This window comes from Triticum aestivum, chromosome 6D (assembly GCF_018294505.1).
Source record: "Triticum aestivum cultivar Chinese Spring chromosome 6D, IWGSC CS RefSeq v2.1, whole genome shotgun sequence".
NCBI classification, from domain to species: Eukaryota; Viridiplantae; Streptophyta; class Magnoliopsida; order Poales; family Poaceae; genus Triticum; species Triticum aestivum.
The window spans coordinates 9272991-9292716 of record NC_057811.1 but is presented as its reverse complement, the minus strand read 5'-3'; the positions used below and the strand labels follow the sequence as shown (position 1 = coordinate 9292716).

The 19726-nt window shown below is 48.5% G+C and overlaps 1 protein-coding gene across 1 annotated transcript; it reads left to right on the top strand.

Moving 5' to 3' along the window:
• The first annotated feature begins 16831 nt into the window (after positions 1–16831).
• Positions 16832–18632, top strand: LOC123140728 (7-deoxyloganetin glucosyltransferase). Its single transcript, XM_044560013.1, has one exon. It carries the CDS (start codon positions 17118–17120, stop codon positions 18573–18575), a length of 1458 nt encoding a protein of 485 aa, XP_044415948.1. The 5' UTR covers positions 16832–17117; the 3' UTR covers positions 18576–18632.
• The last annotated feature ends 1094 nt before the right edge of the window (positions 18633–19726 follow it).

Genomic DNA, 19726 nt, shown 5'->3' with positions numbered 1-19726 from the left:
AATTATTCAAATATAATATCCTTTGAGCACTTACCCTCTATCAAGCGGGCGCCTTCTAGGACGTCCGCCAAATAATGCTCCGGCGTGCGATGGTCCTTGCCTCCAGGTGGATCCTTGGCTGCAACATCGGTGGCCTTCATCTTTGCCTAGTACATCTTGACGCGGGCGAAGGCCATCTGGGCACCTTCTATGCACACCGACCACTTGACGGCGTCAATACGCGGCACCGCATCAACAAGCCACTGCACCAAACCGAAATAGCTGCTCGGAACGGGTTCGGCGGGCCATAGCCGAACCACGACGTCCCTCATGGCAGCTCCGGACATCTTGTGAAGCTCGGCCCACTGGGCCATCTGCTCGTTCAGTAGCGCCGGACGCCTTGCCACATTGAATTGCAACCAGAAAAGCCTCTCCGCAACACGTCCTTCCTGTGCTTGGAAGAACTGCGCCGCGTCGGAAACACTCTTCGACAGATCCAAGAACGCGTCTGGAGAACTCCACATTTGGTTAAGCAGAGCATACTTTGGGTCGCCGAACTTAGTCTGTAAAAGAAAGGGGACCAGCCGCTATCTCCTCAGCCGGTCGGATCTCCTCCCGAGCCGCTCTAGACTCGGATCGCGCTTCTTTTGCCTCTAATAAGGCCTTGTCGAGTTTTTCTGCCTTGGCTTTGTTATCCTCCTCAAGAGATTTGCACCTGCTACTGGCATCCTTCAGCTCCTGCTCCATGATAGATATCCTCTCCTGGCACCGGCGCTGAGCGGCCTGTTCGGCCTTCAAATCTGCAGCCGCATTCTTGGCAGCCGCGTCGCTCACTCTGGCCTGCTCCTTGGCCCGGGCAAGTTCAGCCCGAAGGGTCTCAACCGCGGCAGCACCATCTACAGTTATGCATGTCACAGTATATGATTTTCAGCCCCGTGCTCATACTAATATACATGCATAAACAAACTGCCCGAACACATACCTTGTGCCTCGTCGAGCCGCCTGTTAATAAGAGTGTTGTCCTCATCCGCTAACCCAAGTTTCTGCTTTAGATCTGCAACTTCCGTAGCTTGGGCGGTCGCCATGGACGTAACAACCTGTGTTTGAATTAAAGGTTACTTCCTGAGCATATCTTTTTGATCCTTTGGTTGCCTCCCTGTGGAAGCCGACCAGGGCCTCAGGGGCTACTATCTGTACACGGGCCCATGAAGCCTCTCAACAGGCCCATGAAGGCTTCATTCAATCCACTTCTCGCGGACAGAACCCTTTCAACTACCATACCCATTAAGGTACGATGTTCCTCTGAGATGGATGCACTTTGTAATGTGCTCATTAGACTATTCGGCACCTCCGGATTCCTGGAGGCTTCTGCGAGAGTATGCATTCCCTTCAAAAGGGCCCATTGGCTCGACCCTAGAGTCACCTTCGGCTGTAAGCCGGATAGTTCGGGGCCTTCATTACTGGCCTCCGTAGGGTCTGCGCCCCCGGACCCTTGATGATCGAAGTACCACCCTCGGGCGTTAGTTTCATCGTCCCCCACGCTGTTTGCTGGCCAGGGGAGATTCTTCGAGATGACACCTCGAAGTCGTCCGCCCTAAGAGGCGAGGAAGCATGAGAAGGCGTCTCGCTTTCCATCATCCCCGGAGTCAAGTCCCTTGATGAGGAGGACTGCCGGGGTGGATTGTGGGTCGAACTGCAAACATATAGTTTAAATGTAACCCCTGAAAACCGAAAAGAACGAGAAATGTCTAGAGCATCCTTGTTCACTGACGATTCGGCAAGGGGCTTGTCCCTAGAGAGGTGCCTTGCGACGACGTCGGCTCCGGAACCCGAACCATATGGTAGGGATACCTTCCCTCTCTTGGGCGCTTCCACCTCCAAGTCTTCGGATGTAGTCCGTTTCCTTCTATGGAGGGAAGGGACATCACCTTCTTCTTCCCCTTCTTCTTCTGAAGAAGGAGTTTTAGTCTCCCCGGACATAGTGTCCGGCATACCTGCAGAATGGAGGCCGCTTTCGGCCTCTTCGCTCTTCTTCTTGTTCTCTTGCGCTGGCACTTGATACGGCGCTGGGACCAGCATCCTCGTCAACACGGGATTGGCCGAATCCTCGGGAAGTGGAGATGAAGACCTAATTCGCTCCGCTTTGTTTATCCAACCCTGGTCAAAAATAAAACTCTTAGTACATCGCAATGGGATAATTGATCGAGTTGCGATCATAAATTGGGTGCTTACCGAGGTATCCAGATGGTTGTAGTCGAGACCGATGTCCTCTGATGTATCCGGCCACTGCTTTCGAGTCTTGAAGAATAGTTTCCACATCCCTTCATGCGTTGTGCCGAAGAATTGCTGAAGGGTCAGTGGTCCTTCCGGATTGTACTCCCACATACGGAGAGGCCGTCGCTGACACGGGAGGATCCGACGGACTAGCATCACTTGGATCATGTTAATGAGGCCAATGTCCCTTTCGAGGATACTCCGGATACGACTTTGCAGTGTCTGTACTTCATCAGTTGATCCCCAGTGCAGCCCTTATTTATCCACGACGCGAGCCGCAATGGAGGGCCGGATCGGAACATAGGTGCGGCTGCCCATTTGGTGCCACGGGGTTGGTGATATAAAACCACTCATGTTGCCAGGAATCGGAGGTTTCCGTGAGGGTACCTTTTGGCCAGCTAGTATTGGCAAGCTTGCTCACCATAGCACCACCGCACTCCACTTGCTCCCCGTTAACTAGCTTCGGCTTCACATTGAGAGTCTTGAGCCATAGGCTGAAGTGTGGGGGGATGCGGAGAAAGGCTTCGCACACGATGACGAATGCTGAGATGTGGAGAAAGGAGTCCGGAGCTAGATTGTGAAAATCTAGCCCATAATGAAACATGAGGCCGCGAATGAAGGGATGAAGAGCAAACCCTAGCCCGCGGAGGAAGTGGGAGATGAACACGACCCTCTCGCCGGATTTCGGCATGGGGACGACCTGCCCTTTAGTGGTGAGCCTGTGGGGAATTTCCATAGTCAGGTACCTCGCCTTTCGAAGCTTCGCGATATCCTCCTCGGTGACCGAGGAGGCTGCCCACCTACCTTGGGAGATAGATCCGGACATGACTAGAGGGCCTGGTAACAATGGAAGAAATTGAATCCTGGGTGCTGGAGCCTGAAGTTGAGGAAGAGGTAGGCGTGGGGGGGGGGGGAAGACGGGTCTGTATCCCTTTATAAAGGCAAGGAATATCGAACGCCTCTTCACGGGCCTTAAAGCTCGCCTATTCCCAAGGAATCACCAACAACACGGTTGGGTTACCCACGCCTATATTGACGAGGATCCCGTGATAAGGGGACACGATCTGTGCTTCGACAAGACGTGCCAATAAAAACCGCGTCTCGAGACATGGCTAAAAACGGTTCGAAATAATGATCGGGTGGAGACGTGGCGTTTCACTACAGAAGATGTCAGTAGATGGGACTTGTTAAATATTATTCTTTACGGAGCTTGTTTTGCAGAGCCGGACATGTTCTCTGTGTTCAAGGAATGTTTTCGAGTATTCGAAGGAGGAACCCCCTCCCGATGAGAGGATCGTTGGTGATGACGATGGCGATGATTTCCCCCTCCCGGAGGGATGTTTCCCCGGCAGAACAGCTCCGCTGGAGCCCTAGATTGGTTCCGCCAAGGTTCCGCCTCGTGGCGGCGGTGTTTCGTCTCGAAAGCTTGCTTATGATTTTTTCCAGGGTAAAAGACTTCATATAGCAGAAGATGGGCACCGGAGGCCTGCCAGGGGGCCCACGAGGCAGGGGGCGCGCCCCCACCCTCGTGGCCAGGGTGTGGGCCCCCTCTGGTTGATTCTTTCTCCAGTATTTTTTATATATTCCAAAACGTGCCTCCGTGAAGTTTCATGACTTTTGGAGTTGTGCAGAATAGGTCTCTAATATTTGCTCCTTTTCCAGCCTAGAATTCCAGCTGCCCGCATTCTCCCTCTTCATGCAAACCTTGTAAATTAAGAGAGAAAAGGCATAAGTATTGTGACATAACGTGTAATAACAGCCCATAATGTAATAAATATCGATATAAAAGCATGATGCAAAATGGACGTATCAGAGCTCTATTGTGATACTAGTGGCACTGTGGCTCAGGAAAAGGAGGCAAGGTCCCACCAGAAGTCCAGACACATTGAACGCAAATATCACATCATTCGAGATCATGTCGAGAAGGGTTTTGTGAAAGTACACAAGATTCACATGGATCTGAATGTGTCAGACCCGATGATGAAGCCTCTATCACGAGCAAAGCATGAACAACACCAGATTGCCATTGGTGTTAAAGAAGTTATGTAAACTAGATTATTGACACTAGTGCAAGTTGAAGACTGTTGGAAATTTGCCCTAGAGGCAATAATAAATGTTATTATTTATTTCCATGTTTGTAATTAATGTTTATGTTCTGTGCTATAATTATGATGGTTATCGAGTCTGCAATAACCACGAGGCTCAGAGAAAAACTCATATGCATGTGTGAAATAATAAATAGTAAAAAGATTCCTAGTCTCACCTCTAAGACTAGCTCAAGTGTTGAATGATGGTTCTATTTTCCTAATCATGGGCATAGTTAAAATAATGAGGATGTCGGCAACTTTGAGGACACATTGTTAGAAGAACACTTGTGTTGAACCGACCCAATTGATTGTTATACTACGAGATCATTTCGTCACAAGTTAATAGTATATAACATAGAGATGTTAACGTATGCATAATTCCTTAGACCATGGGAGTATCATGTACCTTCATACCAGATGATGCACTTTGGGGTTCGTCGAATGTCAACCGTAACAGGTTGATTATAACGGCAACTTTTAGGTGCATCGGAAAAGTATGACAAGGGACTTAATAGCTCGAGACTGGGATTTGCTCCTCCGATGATGGAGAGATATTCTTACGGCCATCTCGGGGTGACGGTATCCATCATCATCTGGTCAGACACAACGTGACTTGACTCACGGGGATGCCGGAACACGGGAACGAGAAAAGAGAACAAAACATGTAATGGAGCAACTGGCATAGTGATCAATTTGTTGGTTCACGAGGATGCCGATAAATCTCACCTCGGTTTTTGTAAAATATCGCGAAGCAAAAGGAATAGCACACGGGAACAACAAGTTCACTCGATAATTATTCGTGTGGGAATAGGGGTAATAAGGATGTCCACGGTGCCGCTATTGATCATTGAACGGAGGGAGTTCCGGTCATGTCTATACTTTACCGAACCTATGGAGTCACACACTTAAGGGTCATCAACCTGATGAGTACTAGATGAGTTAGGAGCTTGAGAGAAATTCACCGAAAAAGTTTCGAGAATGTTGAAAATGTTTTGGAGAGAGAACCGGAAGTGTTTTTGAGAAAACTGGAGGACCGAAAAAGTTCTGGAGGCAATAAAAGAACCAATGGAAGGGGCGGGAAGGTTCAGGAACTTTCCAAAATGTTCCAGGGTATCATGGGCTAATCCAGTGGGCAAAGCCAAAGTGGGGAGTAGCCGCAAGGGCCCTAGTGACCCATTATTGGGGTGGCCCCCTAGCTTGGCACTCAAGCCTTGCTTGGTACGACTAGGGTTTGGGGTGGGCCCACCCCTTGGTGCGCCACCCTAGGAGGAGGTAGTCCCTCCTCCAAGGCTAGCCACCCCTCCCAACGCCTATATATATATAAATGGGGGGCAGCCCCCTCCAAAGACACAACTCCTAGCGGAAGGGTTGCCCCCCTCTCTCTCTCTCTCGTTCTCTCCACCGAAAATTTTTCCTATGCCGCGAGGCTGCTCCACCCCTCCTCTAGTTCTCCGGCTCTGCTTAGCTCTAGACAGCGAAGCCCTGTCAGATCGCTGACTTCGTACGCGTGGATACCGGCAGAGAGATCGTGCGATCAATCTTTCTTCGAGGGAATTAATTCTCGTTGTTGGTAGGTTTAATCCTAACTGCGGGAATCTGCACCAACGATCTACACCAACTCTTCTTCCGTTGCACTCTAAGTTGGTAACGATCTAATCTAATCCCATCAGCATCTTCATAGTGTTCCTGGGTTTGATTCGTAGGACATAATTTTTTTTGTTTTCTACTACGTTTCCCAACATATTGCTCAACTAAATTAGCAATATCATTTTTTAAAACAATTTTTTTGGAGATGCAACTCACCTAGGATTGGCGACGGTTAGAGCTCCGGGGGCCGGGGAGGAGGGGGTTGGCGGCGGCCGGGGAGCAGGCTGTGGCTTTGGGAGGCGGGGCTTGGTGCGGAGTGGTGGAGCCGGCAGGTGGTGATGGCGGAGGGGAGGCGGCGGCCACGTAGGGTGAGTGGGATGTGCGTGAGGATATAGATCCACCCCCACCCCACAAATGTCCGACCCTGTATCCGAGTTTAGCGGGCTCTCTATTACAAGTCAGATATTTCACCCCCAGATGTCCGACCTTATGTCGGACTTGTGCGCGATTTCTGTCCAAGTTAGATTAGGTTTTGACCTATTGGACGAGATTTTGAGTCATTTTCTTGTACGGAAAGTCCATCTGCCTCATATATAGATGAGAGGTGGCGGCTAATTGAACAACATACAGTCGACAAATCAATCTACCGCTTTTATCTTTTACCTTTCCTTCTTTACCTTAGTTTTTCTTCTTCTCGTTCTTCGTGTTGCAGGGCATCGAACCTCGAAGCCCTTGGGGCGATCAGGTCAACCTAGGGCAGCCGACAGCCATCGCACGCCTTGAAAGGGTCCCTCCCGGCCGTGTGGGCTTTCGGGTCTCCAAAAGATCTCGCCGGCGTGTCTTGCGTATCTCACTCCCGGCGAGGCTCCTCCAGCGACGTTGTTTTCCGTATCGCGCTCGACGTCGGGGTACATGGTGACGTGTTCGTGCGCAGTTTCGTTTTGAATTCTCAGTGGTCAAATAACAATCATTTGTGGTCGTTTTGCAGATTATCGATGGTTAACCTAGTGTGTCGGTTCTAGTCGGTTTCTAGCAAATAGAAATGCAGCATCAGTGTACTGTTTTTCTCAAAATTGTGCCAACCGTGTCAAGTCGGTCAGTGTATCGACTGTGGTGGTATATTCTTGAGAACATCTAGTTATCTATCTATCCTATATTATTAAAACGAGGCAAACAAGTCACGACGTTTGTCCATGTAGACTAAATAATTGTCTTTTTTTGCGGAAAAGACCCCAGATCTATTGAGAAATGCCAGTGATACCACGAACCCCAGCAAAGTAAGAAATTACACTCGGGTCCCGAGCCGACCACACCCACACTCTGGCGCAAGCTGATGGCGCACCGCCGCTACCACCGCCGCTCCCTTCCAGGGCCGGCGTGACCTTCGAATCCGCGGACGGATTTTTTGCAAGCAGGAAGTCGTCAGGCATAGGTCCTTTCGGACCAATACGCCGGAGCTGAGGCAGCCAGCAGGCATCACCGGCACCACCTCATCTTCTCCTTCGCCAACGAAGGAAAGGAAGAAATATCTGAAGCCGCCCTTGTACAACCAGCCGCAGAGCTCCTCGTCGGCACCGGAGCGTGCACCAGTGAAGCGGGGAAAGAGCACCGGCACAAAAGCATCCACGAGGCCACCGCCACCGCCATGACAGCCCCGCACCGCCGCTCCTCTACATAGATCCAAGGCCGACAAAGAGCACCCCGTCGAAGGGGATCTGGAAGAACACCAAATCGGCGCCGTTGTCACCCACCTCCACGGCGAGCAACCACCGCACAAAGAGAGGAGCCCCGAAAGCAGATCAATCCCGCCACTCCGCGGGAAGGTCCGGCCTCCAGCTCGCCGGTGATCAACACACCGGGGTGGGGAACGAGCCGAAGCACACCTTATTCCCCGCACCGTCGCCTCCACCATCCAAGTGCCGGCACCAGACAAACTAAATCCTACCTTATGTACAAGCCAGACACAGGCACCGTGGTCCCCAGCGGCCGCGCCGGCGACACGGTGGAAAGAAAAGTCTCCGCCTCTCCTCTCTCTACTGTATTAGGGGAAGGGAAAGCGAGATTCCGAGCATAATTTTTTTTAAAGCCCCGGTTTTGGCCGCTTCATTGATTTAGGGGAAAGCATACGGGAACAAGTGGGGATCAAGTGATCATTGTCAACATCCGTGTATATGGTACATCTAGTTATAACTTATAACGGATGATATTTAAAACTAAACATAACAAATGTATGAGTGTTTGCATTAGAATACACGTCCGTGTATTTGATCGGAATCGGAACAAAGGAAGTCGATCCGAACCAAACTGTGTTGTATGCCTGACGACCTCACAAGACGGCAGGAAAATCAGGTAATAGGGGCCTCGTATTTAGATATAGATAGAATAATAGAGATACAGGAATTCATAAAATCTATGAAAAAGAGCATGTCAGTCGGAAAAAATTCAGGCTACAATAAAACTGTAATAATTGATCCATAGTTTCTACGCATGTGGCATCTACAAGAATATAGTAGAAAATTGTCCCACACACGTAGTTAGCATGGTTTAAACCTGCCTCACGCGATGTAGGTCTATTAACTAAGTTTAAATAGAAATAATAATATTATCTCATCTGATGCGGTCGAGAAACAAGCTAAAATTAGCACTGACAGTGGGATTCACTAAGTTTAGAAAAGCTACTACCACTACAGGAATCGCAGTCAAAGCCGAGTACCAAGCATACTCGGTTAAGGACAAAAAAAGGCTCGGCTACATATACGCCGAGTGTTACACTCGGACTACGGTGCTCAGCTTACACCCGGCCGGTAACCGGGTGTAAGTCAAAGTGTTTTCTATCGGGTACTTAGATTACCTTAAGCCGAGCTTAAAACTTGTGTGCTCGGCAACATAAAGTCGCTTGATGGCGGACGGTCGTTAACGGTCGCGCCACGTGGCCTCGGCCGTAAGCCGAGTGTACGCACACGATTGTTGGCTAATACAGAAGCCGAGTGGTCGTCGACAGGTGCTCAGCTTATGTGCATGCCGTCGGTACTGCTCTTTGCCGTCAGCATTTCGTCGGGGCAGACGGCAAAGACCAATTTTGCCGACAGTTGCTGACGGCAAAGAACAACTGACCAAAGATACTTTGCCGTCTGCAATTTTTTCTACAGACGGCAAAGTGAGCACTTTGCCGTAGGTAAGAAAAATCATAGACGGCAAATACTTTGCCGTCTACGTTTTTTTACAGATGGCAAAATGAGCTCTTCGCCATCTATAAAAAAATTACAGACGGCAATGCCATCTACAATTTTTTCTACATACGGCAAAGTGAGCTACTTGCCGTCTGTAAGGGCATGTACATTAGTTTAGATAACCCCGTCTGTAGCAATCATGTGTAGACAGCAGAACAGACTCCCTGTACAGCAGACAACCTATTTTCCGTCTGTAACTCCCCCAAAAATAGGAACAGAAAAATAAATCTTGTGTATAATCATGGAACATGGAAGCGACGGTTCGGCACGGCAGATAGGAAATTAGCGACGCCTACACGTACAACGGCAACAGGCTATCGGTAAGGAGCGATTTTTGTGGGCTATCGACCGTCTGCCGATTTACAGACACCCTTATTCTCTTTCTTTCATCTCTCTCCTCCACTTAGATAAAAATCCTACGTGGCATGCGTTCCAAACGGCTGACTAGATGCCGTTGTACATGCCCTAAAAAAAATCATAGACGGCAAAGAGAAAACACAGCCCACAGGTGAATTGACTTTTATTTTATTTTTTGAAAATGTAAACAAGGTCTAAAGAATATGAAATTTGGCGTGGTACAGTTTTACAAGTCCTAGAAGGCATGGAAAAAGTTTGAGAAAATTTACTATATTTTAACATGTTTATTTGGTCAACATTAATAGGCTAAACAAACTCAAAAAATTCCCTGTGTTCCTATTGGCTGGAACCAATGTCCCCTGGATCGATGATGTGGCGGGCAGCCCACCACCACCACACATCGCACACACCAGCTAGCAACCCAGCCCACGTGCACGTACACGTACAGTCCAACAACTCCTCGATCTCTTTTTCTCCTCCACACAAGCGCAGCACGTACAGCGCCCTCGTCGGACTACCCCGCCGCTGCCCCCTGCCGGACTCCCGCGCCACCGCCCCTCGCAAGATCCCCCGTCGACGTCCCTCGCCGGACCCCGCCATGCATCTCCCCTCCTTCCTCTCTTTCTGCCATCTTCCTCTATCTCCCTCTCTCCCTTCAGCACCGCCGGAGTAGCAGCGGCACAGCCGGAGAAGCAGCACCGCCGAAGTAGCCGCGGCCTACCGTCTCCTCCCGCCGCCACCTCCCAGTCGGGGGCAGCCGTCAGGGGGGCCCGCCGCGCGACCAGCTGCGCCATCGAGGCCGTGCAGGCCGTCTGCCTCTCTCTCCCAAGGTCTCGACGACCACGGTGGTGACCTCGACGACGACGCCGCGCAGACGACCTCGACGACGACCACGGGGGCGACCGACGGTCTGGACGGATGCAAGAGACCTCTGCACATCGTGGCTCACCGGCCTCCACGGCTGCTTCTCCTGCCATGTCCCCCGTCGTCCTCTGTTGCTCCGACCATGGTGTACGCAGGACGCCGGACACTCTGCTCGCCGGACGCCGGACGGACGCTGTTTTTTTATAATCAATTAAAAGAAGATTTGTCGTCTATTAGACTATGAGGCCTTGTACAATGGAAGGTGCTTAGAGAAATAAATCAGGCTTTCCTTAAGCACCGATACTTATTTGTATAGGATAGACGCTTAACTAAGCGTCTCTCCTGTAGAAATAGGCACAGGTAATTCAGAAAAATCTGGTTTATTTTTTTAAGCATCTCTCTAAGCACCTCACATTGTACAAGGCCTGAGGCAGACGGCAAAGCGATGTAGGGGCCACCTGCTAACATAAAACTGTAAATCCCTCTTTGCCGTCTGCCGCGGGAGAAAACCTGATGGCAAATTATTTTGTCGTCATCCGGACGAAAAGCAGACGGCAAAGTATACCTTTGCCGACTTTGGCTTTCCCGTCTAAGTTTGCCGTCTGTCGGCTGACGGCAAACTCTTTGCCGTTTGTATTCCTTTCTTTGCCGTGTGTATATGCCTGACGGCAAACTAGCTGATTCCCGTAGTGGTGTTGCCGACACGCACGCACAAAATGAAGGCCGGAAGATGACTCTCGGTCACTTATGTGCCGATAGGTGCACGTACGCCGAGTGTCTAGCTCTCGGCTTATGTGTCCATCAGGAGGTACCAGGTCCAGCCACGTCACGCATTTAAGCCGAGTGTCTTCCATTGACACTCGGCTTACCGCTGCACCAGCAATGCCAAAAGGTTCTGGGTTGTCCAGATCTTGCCACCTGTCATATAAGTCGAGTGCTGCTCTCAGCTTACAGCCAGAAGCCGAGTGTTACACCCGGCTTACTACCAATCAGGATTTTTTTTTTGTTTGTTTGCTGAACCATCTCTGCAATTCAAACATATATAAAAAAACACACATATAAATAAGGGCGACACTACGTGTCCGCCGGCGGATAATATAAAAAGATCCGCCGCCTGCGTGACCATTGGATGGAGCTACGGATGGCGTCCGATCTACCTGCGTGACAAGTCATCTTTGCAACAAGTGTGTTGTTGCGGTATTTTCTGCAGCTGAGATCTTGTTACAAATTTTTTTGCAACAGAGGTCTTGTTGCAGAATTTTTTCGCAACAAAGGTCTTGTTGCAGAATCATTTTTATGAGCTTTTCTGCAACAGAGATCTCATTGTAGAAATTTTTCGCAACAAAGGTCCGGTTACAGAATCATTTTTACGAGTTTTTCTGCAACAGAGGGCTCGTTGTAACAGATAATGTTGCAAAAACCTTTGCGATAGAGGATATGTTGCAGATATTTTTTGCAACAAAGACCATGTTGTGGATATATATATTTTTTGCTACAAAAGACCATGTTGCGGAGATATTTTTTGCAACAAAGACCATGTTGCGAGAACGTCTGTAGAATGTTTTGCAGCAAAGGTCATGTTGCAGAAATTTTTTGTAACAAAAATCGTGTTGCAGGATCTGTTGTTGCGTCTCAGCTCGGAGAGGCGGCAACCATGGACGCCGGTGCTCCTCTAGGGCGGCGGCGACGTGGAACGACGAACGACGGCAGGCGCGGCTTCAGAGGCGGCATGCCTCAAAGATGCGAGAGGTGCAGTCCGGCAGCTTAGAGCGCGCGCGCGGCCGATTCACATCACCGCGTGGGGCGGCTTCCAGCATCTACGCCTACTCGCAGGCTGCTACACCGGCCATGGCGCGCTTGTCGTCACGGACGGGTCACTGCTTGGATGAAGAGACACATGTGTATCAGCATGCAAGCTAGGTGTGTAGAAGTTGAATGAGTAAAGAAAGGAACGAGTGGCTCTCGTTAGCTGTGGAGATAAGGAAAAGGATGAGCGGAGATAGACTCAGCCCACTAGGACATGTGGAGTGCGTATGAGGTGGCGGACGGGTGAGCTCTAATCGGCCGGGTGACGGGAATCGTTTCCCTATAAATAAACTCATGCTTCCTCCGTTCTAAAATACTTGACTTCCATTTGTTTAAAAATAGATGTACTTATATACTAAAACATGTCTAGATACATGTATATTTTAACAAATGAAAGGCATGTATTATGAAACGGAGGGAGTATATTTCAGCGAGCACCACATATCAGATCACAATAAGTAGCACAGAACAATCTAATGACCAATATCTCATATCCATACTACCACATATCCCGACATAGACTCATAGAAGCACATATAGATAGTCTATTGAAGCAACAAGTCATGACCAACAAGCATACAAACGAGCATACGTGACATAAGGAGTTCATGGCCAGCAAGCATAAGTAAGATAAGAGTTCATGAAAAACAAGCACCACAGACTCTCGGAGTAGAAGATGAGCTCTGTGGACATGAGCTCTAGATATGCTTCGTCGTAGCATTCAAACTTTGCCGGAGGATCCGCAAAAGCATTGTAGCAAGCAATTTCATCGGATAATTGTGTTGGCTATGTATTATAGAAAAAACTAACATTCACCCCGATGTACTAACCTTGCACACGATAACAACACCACCACAATGAAGATGAACTGGACGAAGATTATCAAGTTCTTCAGCCCACCAAACCAGATCTGACATGCACCCTTGCCTACTCCAACATTGCTCTTCGCTCTGGGCATGAACTTGGAGTAATCGTCCTCTGCCTCCTCCCTAGTGTTAAAACTTTCAAAGCAGCTACCCTTGCAATGGTGCACTTGTTCATGGCATGTCTACCATGAATCATACACTCCTGGACACCTCCCTATGGACACCCTTCATCTAGCAAGACAGAAGAACAAGATTTGAACAAGCAGGAGAAGCAATACAAGGTTAGAAGAACAGATGGAACATAAGCAACATAAGCAATAATGATTCATATACCCAAAAGCAATCATGTTGTTTAACTATGTTAATGATGTTGAGAGTTGACCATATTGAAAGTATGAACCTCAGGCCTTGTTTTCAAGCATTGAGACATCGTTTACCCACTTTTATTACTTGTTAGCTTGCAGTCCGTATTTATTCAAATTACACAAAGCTACTTCTATCATCTATATTACACATATATCATCATCTCTTCGCCGAACTAGTGCAACTATACAATTGACAGTTGTATTAGATGTGTTGGGGGATACGAGAGACTTCATTTATCTTGTTTGCAGGGTTGTTTGAGAGGGATCATTTTATACACCTCCCGGGGATTGATAAATCTTAGGTCATCCGTTTGAGGGAAATTTGCTGTTGTCTTATAATCCTCTGCGCTTGGAGGCCCAACAAAGTCTTCAAGAATAGAAGTGTGTAGAAGACATCACTCTACAGTTTTCATAAAGTGGTTTCATTCTTGGAAGGAAAAACATATCACAGCCCGAGATCAACGGCGACGACATCCTTCTAACCCCGACACCTACTGTTCTTTTACGGCAACGACAGTCCTCCGCGTCTGAACCGGTCAACCCTCGAAATCCCCTATGCATGAGACCATCCGAGGCCTTGCCGTAGTCGTCGCGCCTTGCTGCGCTCGCCGCGGCACACTAGTAGAAAACAGGGCTTTGGTCCAAGCTCAATCTACAAATTAGTCTCGGTTGCATTATGAACCGGGACTAATGTGAGCATTAGTCCCGGTTCAAGTGGCTAGGGCGCTGGGCAGGCATTAGTCCCAGTTCAAATGGGACTTTTAGTCCCGGTTCGTGGCTCCAACCAGGACTAAAGGTTAGACCTTTAGCCTTGTTCGAGCCACGAACCGGGACTAAAGGGGTTGAGGCTTTAGTCCCGGTTGAAAATACGAACCGGGACTAAAGGGATTTTGAAATTTGTTTTTTGTGTTTAGTTTCTTTTTTAATTTGCTTATATCTTTTAGGATATTTGATGTTTTTGAGTGATTCTTTTTGCATTAGATTCAAAATTTTGTCTAGTTTCTGTTTGTGCCATTAGTTTTCAAATTTGAATGATTTAAATATGAATTTGTTCAAATTTGCTTCAAACCCTAGATTGTGAATAATTTGAGTTAAAAAATAGTTTTTAATTTAATTCTTTTTGCTCCTAGTCACATGTTAGATTGTTGTCACAGTAAGATTTATTTGGTTATTTTTAGATTAATTTATATTACGATTTTATTAAAACAGTACTGTTTTGCTTATATAGTTGTTTTAGTCCTTTAATTGTTGTTTTCAATTATTTTTAGTTAGTTCTTTCTGTAGGTTTTAACATGTTGTAGTATGCTTCTGTTAGACAATAGTAGATAAATTTTTGATAAAGTTTTGTATTAATAGTTGTTTAGCCTTAATAATAGTTGATAGAATTAGTTTTGCTATATTAAAAGTAATTCTCTTTGCCACTTTAATATAATGTGACTCTGGCTTGGTTAACCTTACTTGTGACTCTGGCTGGGACGGTGCTAGCAGGTGTAGTCGACGGTAGGATTGGATGGACACCATGCTTTTGTTGGACACCATCAAACTCTAACACCCCCCCTATCGCCATTTCAGTTTTGAAAAAACAGAAAATGATAAAAACTTCAAAAAATAAAATCCTTAGAGATGTAGTTATGTTACTGCATCTACTAGTTAGGCAAATTAAAAAGCATAAATTTCGACATGTTTTGCAAAAAAATGTTATGAAAAAGTAAAACGGCTATAACTTTTGCATACAATGTTGAGAAAACCGTATAATATATCAAAATGTTCAGCACGAAAATCTAGTTCCGATTTCGACACGTAGGCCGTTTTGCAAATTTTTAGAATCCTCAAATTCTGAAAGGACACAAAGTTATCCTCAAATTTAAGTTTTTTTGAATTTTTTGTCAAACTCTGGTCAAACTATGGTCAAACTACTTATTTAAGAAATATTAGTGTTACTAATTAATTATTGTTTTTTAGAATAATAGTTTCAAACTCAAACGGTGCTTCATGCTCAAGTTCAACTCCTAAGGGTTAATAGGATTGACAGCTTACTATTGTCAGGAAAACAACAAGTGTAAACTTGGAAACTAGGGAGAATAGAACTCGGAAGTTAAGCGTGCTTAGGCTGGGGTAGTGAGAGGATGGGTGACCAGCCGGGAAGTTAGACGATTTGGAATGAGTGGTACATACTTGAGCAGTGATGAGGGCTGCCAAATAATTCAGAAATTTGAAAACTGAAAAAAAAATTCAAAAAATTTCAGAAAAACCAAATTTAAAAAAAAAATCCTAGGTGGAGATCCAGAAACCGGCTGCGTGGAGCTCCTTTAGTCCCGGTTCGTAAGCAAACTGGGACTAAAGGTTTTGGGCTTTAGTCCCGGTTCCAGAAACAGGACTAGAGGCCCTCTGGAACCGGGACTAAAGACCCGTTTTCTACTAGTGGCACTACCGCCTTTGGCCTAGGCGCTACTGTAGAATCGACTGACCGGAAACAATATTTTTTATTTCTTTGCTTTTTTTCTTTTTTGGTATCAAACATAGCACAAATTGGTAATATCATCACATATATCAATATTGCTGAACTAAATTAGCAATATCATTTTTAAAACAAAAAAATTGTAGATGCAACTCACCTAGGGTTGGTGGTGGCAGTCGGAGCTCCAGGGGCCGGGGATGAGGGGGTGGGCGGCGGTTGGGGACCAGGCGGCGGCTCTGGGAGGCGGTGCTGGTCGCAGGGTTGTGGAGCCGATGGGTGGCGACGGCGGAAGGGAGGCGGCGGCGACGGAGGGTGAGTGGGACGTGCGCGAGGATATAGATTTGCGAAGAATAGGTTGCGCAGGTGAGGATTTGGGGAAATTTCCCTAAGTCCACGCACCAGTTCTTTGCGGAGCACCACTGTTTGCCGAGTGCAGTAAATCGGGCACTCGATAATTTTTTTCATTTTCTTTGTTCCTTTATTTATTTGCTTGTTTTCTTTCTTTATTTTCTTTGCTTCTTTGTTACTTTCGTTGTTCTTTTTTTCTGCTTGCCCCGTTGTTCAGATTTTGAATTTTCGACATTAAAATGCAAAAAAATGCACTTATATGGTTAACTATAGCAGACATATCCCCAAAAAGGCCAAAATTGATATGTCGATGTCACGGTGTGTGTTGAGCGTAGAATTTTTTTTTTAAGTTTATGTATGATGCATGTGGATTTACACTCGGCAAACGACAAAAACTTAGCGTACATGATTTTTTCCGTAGTGATGAGAAAATCATGTACGTTGGTGTAGCAAAGCTCGATGAGAAATACCTTTTCGGTGTACACGATTTGTTCTGTAGTGATGAGGAATACCCAAACGTTGCTCAAGTTCATGTACTAGCTACCTACCATTTTAGACTTTTGAGCAAGAGATCCACCCCGCCGCCCGTGTTGACCAAGTCCATGGACTGTTGAGCATGTCCATGTGGAGCTTCCACTGAATCTGTCGACGTCATCACTTGCCTCCTTCGGACCACCATCCACCGTACCAATTCAAAGACGTCTTCGGTTGAGTAAGTATGTTTGCCCATCGCCATTGCTACCCTACGTGCCACCTATAAATAATGTATACGGAGTACTATATGGTAAGATCGACAGAGCCATGCCAAGCCAACTCAAAGATATCATACTCAGCAGCAAAGAGTAGCTATAGGCCAAAGCCCTTGCCGACCAGGCGCGAAAAGCTAGCACGTGGGAATGGGTCCTTCGGCACCGGGCGAGAAAGCACATGCCGTGTGCCTGCCGGCGCCCTTTCAGGGCCACATCATCCCCATGCTCGACCTGGCCAAGATGCTCCACGCCCGCGGCTTCCATGTCACCTTCGTCAACACCGAGTACAACCACGCCCGCCTCGTCCGCGCGCGGGGCGCGGCCGCGGTGGCCGGCGTCCCGGGTTTCCGCTTCGACACCATTCCGGACGGCCTGCCGCCTTCCGACGACGACGTCACCCAGGACGTCCTGTCGCTCTGCAAGTCCCTCACGGAGACCTGCCTCGGGCCCTTCCGCCGCCTCCTCGCGGAGCTCAACGACCCCGCCACGTCCATGGGCCACCCGCCTGTGTCCTGCATCGTCTCCGACAACGTGATGGACTTCTCCATGGAAGCGGCCAGGGAGCTAGGCCTCCCCTATGTCCAGCTGTACACCTCCAGCGCCATCAGCTATGTCGGTGTCCGCAACTACCGCCTCCTCTTCGACCGTGGCCTTGCACCGATCAAAGACGTCAAGCAGCTGACGAACGAGTACCTTGACACGCCGGTGGAAGACGTGCCGGGCCTGCGGAACATGAGGTTCAGGGACTTCCCGTCCTTCATACGCAGCCCGGCCCCGGACGACTACATGCTGCATTTCGTGCTCGGGATCGCAGAGCGCGCCGTCGGCGCGTCGGCGATGATCGTCAACACCTTCGGCGACCTTGAGGAAGAGGCGGTGGCGGCCATGGAGGCGCTCGGCCTGCCCAAGGTCTACACCATCGGCCCACTCCCTCTGCTGGCGCCGAGCTCAAGCATCAGCATGAGCCTGTGGAAGCAGCAGGAGGAGTGCCTGCTGTGGCTCGACGACAAGGAGCCCGGCTCCGTCGTGTACGCGAACTTCGGCAGCATCACCGTCATGACCAACGAGCAGCTGGTGGAGTTCGCGTGGGGGCTGGCCAAGAGCGGCAGGCATTTCCTCTGGATTATCCGTCCCGACCTCGCCAAGGGCGACACCGCAGTACTCCCCTCGGAGTTCTCAGCCGAGACGGCGGAGCGTGGGCTGGTGGCCTCCTGGTGCCCGCAGCAGCAGGTGCTGAACCACCCGGCCGTGGGCGCGTTCCTGACGCACAGCGGCTGGAACTCGACACTGGAGAGCATGTGCGGTGGCGTGCCCGTCATCAGCTGGCCATTCTTCGGGGACCAGCAGACCAACTGCCGGTACCAGTGCAACGAATGGGGCGTCGGCATGGAGATCGACAGCGACGTCCGGCGCGACGCCGTCGCAGACCTTATCACGGAGGTCATGGAGGGGGAGAGTGGGAAGGTGATGAAGAAGAAGGCACAAGAGTGGAGGGAGAAAGCGGTCAAGGCGACCAAGCCCGGCGGCTCGTCTCACCGCAACTTTGATGCGTTGATTCACGATGTGCTAGCTCCTCCCTCCCAGCCGCTCTTGCTAAAGAAATAATAGTGTACCTCGCTACCTGCTTTAAGTTTTTCTTTCTCAAACCTGGTTGTTTTTTTACTGAGGAGACTGGTTTTGAGAATATCTCGGTAATCTCAGCAAATTACCGCCCAATAAAATCAAATAAATTTTGTATTAAAAAAATTGTGCCAAAAATAAATATAATTGACCCGTGGTTTCGCAATTAGTCTCTACATCTAATGTAGCAGTTGGTAGTCTCGCTTCCAGGTTTTTTCGTCCCACCTCCCATGGTTTTTTTTGTACCTCCTCCCACCTTCGCTGGTTTTTTTTAGATTTTTTTTGTCGCCTCCCCCACTTCATCGGTTTATTTTCGCGTTACCCTCTCACACAATGAAAGAAATCTGAACAGATCACAACTTTCCATACTGGCGCAAGTTATTTAGTAATGTAAAATCAATCACGAACAATCTCTAAAGATCAAATCTAAATTAATTAATCTTACCTTAAATCACGTGGACGAGGACGAGGACGGCGAGGCCACGTGCCGCGGGACCGCGTTGGCCGCGGCCGGTGAAGGGGGCGAAGAAGGGCAGCTTCCCTGGCCCTGGCCGTGGCCGTGGCCCTGGGAGTTGGTGCGGTGGAAGCGGCACTTGAAGGACCCGGCGTGGGTGGTCGGCGCGCAGACGCACTTGGAAGCGGGCCCGTGGCCCGCGCCGGGCGGCGCCGACGCTGACCCCGGCCACCTCGTCCGCGTATTCTTGGAGCTATGGCTGGCCGATTTACATGAAATTAATTTCCTCAGTTGTGGTGGCAAATATAATACACATAATCCATATTGTTATGCACTAGCGTCTGTGTGTGAAATAAATGGATTATGGTCCCGTACCCAATAAGATGGATATGTGTGTGTGTTAGAGAGAGAGAGGGAGAGAGGGGGAGAGAGAGTGAGGAAGAGGGAGGGAAAGAATGCGTGTGTGAGGATTTGATGGTAAAAAAGGTCGCCAATGTCACTTGATATGTATTAAAATATTAATATTGAACTCTTAAAGTTAATGTGGCCCGTTGCAACGCACGGACGTTCTTATAGTACTCCATAGTGGTTCATTACTTCCTAGAAGTTGATTCTAAATCGAAACCTGGTGCATGGACGAAATGGTAGTACTGATAGCCTATTCAATGCTTAAATCCAAATT